Raw genomic sequence first — 6417 nt, 5'->3', positions numbered from 1 at the left:
CCTATGGAGACGCAAAGGAGACTATTTGTGTCTCCATAGCATAGGGAACCACTGCTGGTCATGAAATAATTGAGTTCAAGTCTCCATGGGGTATAGGTAATCGATAGGAAAAAAGTCATTTTGGGGTAGAACTATCCGTTTAATTTATTTTCCCGTTCACGACATCATGCACCAAAAATTGCAAATCTACAAGCTCACAAAGTATTGCATCCGCAATGCTCCTCTCAATTGTGGGAGGACTTCATGGCTCCTCGAAGTGGGGCCGAGCCAACCAGATTCGTCTGGAACCAGGCTATAACCAACCAGGGCCCAGTATGTAAATATGGGGTGGGACATTGCAGAAAAAAATCAAGACGAGACTAATATCCACGCAGTGATATTATTATCGCTATGCGAGGCTAGTACAGACCGCCAATTATATTAGATGTAGAGTGAGGTGGAATGATATACAGACAGACTGCCAATACAAAGTACTAAACACGATACATTAATAGTATCTAGGCTGACGATAAGCATTTTTATTTAAATATACTGTAGGCTTAGGCCATTAGTCTGGAGTCACCGGATCATTTAACAGTACTTGTTGGTGCATCCCGACCAGTTTTCTTTATTTCTTTTTCATAGCATGTAAGATCACAGACAGTTTATTCACTTTAATCAGTGTGGTACTGTGATTGATATGATTTTATTTGTAGTATCTGAATCCGTATCCGTATCCGTATCCGTTGCTGTGTGTGTGTGTGTGTGTGTGTGTGTGTGTGTGTGTGTGTGTGTGTGTGTGTGTGTGTGTGTGTGTGGGTGCGTTTGTGCGTGCGTGCGTGCGTGTGCGCACGGCGGGTAAGAGAGGCAGGACCAGACGAAGAATAAAGAACATGTTGATGAAGAGGACGTGAAGCAGCAGATGATGTCAGTGAACTGTGACCTGGAAGTGAGAAGACAGAAGATGAATGTTGGCATTAAACAGGCTGAATGGCAGAAGACAAAACCTTTCACCTATAACTGCACCGATCTGTGTTTGCCTGGAATTTTTCACATCTGCTCTTTATAGCGCCACCAGGGGGCCGACATGTAAAACACATATTCTAATACTCCTTCAGATTTTATCCAAATTTCACGCAAATCGGTACACATGCTCTCCATAGTCATGTGATCAAGACAGGTTTGTTTGAATTCTCATAATTATCCATCCTGATTGGCTACGATTGGCTTCTAAAGTTTTTAGGAGTAGCCCGTTTTGTACCCGTTTTGTACAAATCGCCACAACTTGAGGCGCTGCGTAAAGTAGCTGCCTGTTACAGCAGCTCCTTGTGTTTGTCACATTGTGCTGTTGTAACGCTTCAATTTCCCCTCGGGGATTAATAAAGTATATCTCATCTCATCTCATCTCATCTCCTCAACGCAGCGTCCGATTGCGGTGAAACTGCATGCATATTCCCACTAGGCTGAGGAAGAAATGCCACTTGACAGTTTTCAAATCAACCTCATGGTGGCGCTACAACAGGCCAAGTCGCGTCACACACACACACACACACACACACACACACACACACACACACACACACACACACACACACACACACACACACACACACACACACACACACACACACACACAAATGTTTATATTACTCCTAAACATTTTGCCAAACATCACACACACTCCTATCCTCCTGATGGAGTTTGTTATCATTTACAACTAGATAAAGTGCCCACCGGGGCACAGGTCTCCAGTAGGGCAGGTCAGGATGTGGCCTCCTGGTGACACTATAATAGGCCAATGTGAAAAGGGTGTCATTTCTTATTACACCTTGGATGGCAATTGGATGAGTTGAGGCATTTTGTTCCAAAAAAATGTTTTGCAAAAATCCACCTGTTGGTGGCACTATAACAGAGGGTGGGATATATTCCTCAACCTAGTAGGAAAGTCGCTGCGTCGTTGCACGCTGCGTTCATGATTTGAGGCTTTTTGTTCAAAACGGCCAATCCTGCCAACTTTGAAAGCCAATGTTAGCCAATTATGATGGAATATGAAATATCGGACAGATCCGTCTTGAACACATGACTACAGAGATAGTGTGTAACGATTTGCGGGATTTTTGGACAGAATCTGGAGGAGTAATATAAAACTTTTTTTTTCAAAAGTCGGCCTCCTGGTGGCGCTATAACAGGCTATTCTGGAAAATTTGGGGCAGAGGTTCATCATTGGCATCCAGGGAGTGTGTGTGCAGAATTTGGTACCGACCGGGTTAACGGTGCCGGAGATTACCTGGTAACAGACGGACGGACGGACACACTCACACACACACACACACACACAGACTCACACACACAGATGGAGTGCAAAACAAACTCTCCCCATGCTTTCGGCTTGGTGGAGACAATGAGCAGTGTGAAATGTTTGGAAGAATTTAGCTTCAGATGAAAATATCATTAGGGCCTAACTATGTTTTCCTATTATTGAGATAAAATATAATTGATTTGGTAGCATTTTAGTTGTAATCATCCAAGTACTATCTTCTAACTATAAATGCACCAAGTCTCTGTGTGTACATCTGTACGTCTGCCCCAAAAAGGGCTTGCCCGGGCTCTGGACCGGCCCCCTGCCCAAGGTCCATATATAGAGCTGGCCTGTTCTGACCTCACAACACTCCATATTTAGGCATGGTTGACACAGAACTCCATAGAAATAAAGGGACACAGAGAGACACATACAGAAATCTGACATCATTCTGACGTCGGGCATAAAAGGGACACAGACATAATATCTGGGTGGGGCATGCATTTCCAACTTGCATCATTCCAAGTAGGCCCAACGGGTGCCCAACGGGCACCGCCATAGAGGCCCCACGGGCACCTCTCTAGTGTGTTTAATCAAGGTAGCTACCTATAGCAGTGTAGCATTGGTAGCTGGAGTGTGTATGGTCCTGGAGACTGCAGCACCACTGCTGCCCCCTGCTGTGAGCACCTGTAGCTGCAGCTGGTAAGTACTGTCCCCATTCAGGCCATACACTGTCACCGAGCGCTGGGACTGGGGGCAGAGACCAAAGTGACGTTAGACACAGAAGCGCACACACACACACACACACACACACACACACACACACACACACACACACACACACACACACACACACACACACACACACACACACACACACACACACACACACACACACACACACACACACACACACACACACACACACACACACACACACACACACACACACACACACACACACACACACACACACACAAGCTCATTATCCGAGTGAAACAATTATGATCTAAAAATAACCATAAAAATCCTATGTTCTCCGTAATTAGTTTTAAATGAAAGTATTGAAGTTTCTGCAGTTCATTTTAGGGCAAAAGGAAACAGGAAAAAGGCATTTTAATATGTTTTGATGGGTTGTAGTGCTTGGGGAACATTCCCTACGTGATGAAGTGGCCATTTAAACGGTATGGTAGGGATGTTCGCGGTCTGCGTCTGATTGCATCCTTATGAAGTTGTTAGACTGGAAAGTGTTTCATTTTCATCCAATTATCGTTCGCATTGAAAACCGATTTCTTCAACGACACAAGTAACTGCAGGTGTTTCATACTGGTGATTGGATGGTTAAAATTTGTTAAAACAGTGAATGTAAGTGATTACTCCCCTGTCCATAAAATAATACCGTGGTTAACAAGCACACGTGAGTGTGTGCACATACACACATGCACATGGACATACTGTAGACGTGCACACACAAACTGTCCCTCTCACGCTCTCTGTGATCTAATGCTCCAGCTGCCCCATTTTAAGAGCCCCTTTTACGATATCGTCATTGTTGAGTTCAAATGGGGTTCAATCAATGTCGGTTATGTGTAAAGTGCATTGTCTCATTCATTTCCTCACCGGAGCAACTATCTGTGTTTGGGAGATAAGAGTATCTTCCTGGCCCTCTATTTCCACGGTGCTCCCTGACGGTGGGGCCGTCAGTGCCCATGTGAACTGGAACCCCTCAATAGCAGGCTGGCCCAGTGCATGCTGGGATAACCTCCAACGGAATGTAGTGACCAGGGAACCGTTGACTTGCTGGAAATCTGCCGTTAGCCGTTCCGGTCGTAGTACCACCTTTCTGCCTGACAGAGGGCGCCCTGAACCAAACAAAAAATGAACAAGGTTATTGCAAGGTTTCACTTAGTCCTCACAATGCATGTGTGAACTTTACAGTCCTACGTTTAGTTCAATGCATTTAAAATCTAATCAGATATACGTTGTTAAGCATAAAGCAATCTTCTCATTTATTACATAGGTTGTCTATGACAATTTTAAGTATTTGTTTTACACATAAGGCTGATGATGAAATCCACTTCAGCTGAACTGAATGAGAGGAAAGTGAATTGAAAACAGACCTGGTGCTAAGTGTGTATCACTGTGTATAAAGACAGTGGTTTGGCAAACTGCTAAAGCTAAAGATAGACACTATAAATTGTGTGCGTGCTTGTACACTTGCATGTTCTTGCTGGGACCAAATGTTCCCAGAAGAGAAGATTAATATGATAAGCAGATATTTCTATAGGTTGAGATTAGGGTAAAGGAATTATTGTAAATCAATGGAATGTAACAATCTAAGTACAAAATGGAGACTGTGTGTGCATGTGATGCATGCATATGTGTGAACCATGCATGCATGTGTGCGTGCGTGCGTGCGTGCGTGCGTGCGTGCGTGCGTGCGTGCGTGCGTGTGTGCATGTGCGTGTACAGTACAGTGTGATATAGTATATCTATGAAGAGTTTGTATTACCCTCAGTGCTGCAGGGCAGGCCTTTGCCCCCCCTGACCCTGACAGAGGTACATGCTGGGGTCGTAACCCAGGCTACAGCCTGAGCATCCTGGTCCTCCTCCGTGGCCACGGCCAGCCGGTACTTACAGGAGAACAGCAGGCCTGTGATGGTGTGATGTGTTCCCTAGAAGCACACAGAGACATGACAGAGATGAAGAACAGCAGGCCTGTGATGGTGTGATGTGTTCCCTAGAAGCACACAGAGACATGACAGAGATGAAGGAAGAGAGACAGAGGGAGATGCTGAGCAGCTAGCTATTCATGTGTATTGCATGTCGGTGTTGCCCAGAACCAAAAATAGATAGATAGATTTTCTTTTACATACTTCGTTGACGGTTGACAAATCTTTTGTCCACCATGCTATGCCCAGAAAACGTACTCTACTCTAGGGTTCCTGTGGTTATGATAAATGTCTTGAAATGCCAGTTCTTAACTATGAGTAATGGTTGCAATGTTTTGAGAACCTTTCGACCCTCCCGCTGGCTTCCCCACACACCTGGACGTGTCCAGCAGAAACAATGTGAGCTCTGCATCTGCCTTCGACCCAACACGCTCACAAAGCTCTCATCACCTTTCTGAGTTCTGCTCCTGTGTTTATTCTAGCTTCACAGTGATCTCTACCCAACTCTTTTCTTCTTATTTTTGGCATTAGGCACCGCCGTCCACGCATGAAGCGGGTCATTTTGTCCACCACTGTTGACACTCTTGCTCAACGTTTGCGTCTATGTGAGCCACAGCGCCACATGTCAATGTAGAATCGCTGTGAATGGTTTGAATGACTTAGCGTTTGGAAACAGATGAAAATTAACTTGAGTCTAGAATGCAGAAGTTGAGGGTATAAGCTGCATGGTAATGCATTTCTCTCACAGAAGCTTTTTCTACATGCTCGACACAGATTAAGCATGACCAACCTTTCCCCGATATCTTTCAAAATAAATAAATAATCGTAGCATTTTAGACTGGAAAAGCGAGATAATAAAAAAAGGTTGAACAGAGTTTTGATGCGGAGCTATGCTAGAGAGAGTAATGGATACACGGAAAGAGGGATGATGATAGCAGAGGGAGAGAGAGTTATGACAGAAAGACAGGCCAGACAGACACTTTTACGGTTGAGAGCATTCCAGACTGATATGAGAGTTATGAAGACGGAAACTGATCTCCTATGAACGCGTGCATACACACACACACACACACACACACACACACACACACACACACACACACACACACACACACACACACACACACACACACACACACACACACACACACACACACACACACACACACACACACACACACACACACACACACACAGTATTTGTACCTGTAGAGTGGCTGTTCTCTCTGTGTTGGTAACATTAGTACCACAGGCATTTGGACGCCACCGCAAGACATATGGGCCAAGGTCTCTCTGTCTGGCTGTAATACAACAAGGGATAGATCAGAAACAATCCGTGTGCACGTGCCTCTACGTGTCCCTGTGAGTGTGTGTGTGAGTGCGTGTGCGTGTGTGTGACTGTGTGTGTGTGTCTAGAATAGTGTGAAACCTGAGAGAAACGCATCCTGAGATTCACTCAGACAAACT

The 6417-nt window shown here is 44.9% G+C and overlaps 1 protein-coding gene across 2 annotated transcripts in view; it reads right to left on the bottom strand.

Annotated features, from left to right (window-relative positions):
- Positions 1–315: 315 nt before the first annotated feature.
- The window catches only part of anos1b (anosmin 1b), a 53466-nt gene continuing 47364 nt past the window's right edge, over positions 316–6417 (bottom strand). For both annotated transcript variants that reach the window (XM_079505005.1, XM_079505006.1), the window contains exons 11-15: positions 6157–6251; positions 4791–4953; positions 3899–4140; positions 2885–3028; positions 316–922 (exon numbers count right to left, since the gene is read on the bottom strand). In XM_079505005.1, the coding sequence (XP_079361131.1) occupies positions 2885–3028; positions 3899–4140; positions 4791–4953; positions 6157–6251 (644 nt within the window). In that variant the 3' untranslated portion in view covers positions 316–922. The remainder of the gene's footprint in view (positions 923–2884; positions 3029–3898; positions 4141–4790; positions 4954–6156; positions 6252–6417) is intronic.

The sequence above is a fragment of the Electrona antarctica genome (genome assembly GCF_951216825.1).
Source record: "Electrona antarctica genome assembly, chromosome: 7".
Classification (NCBI taxonomy): Eukaryota; Metazoa; Chordata; class Actinopteri; order Myctophiformes; family Myctophidae; genus Electrona; species Electrona antarctica.
The sequence above is the reverse complement of the archived record's forward strand: the minus strand, read 5'-3'. Positions and strand labels throughout refer to the sequence as shown.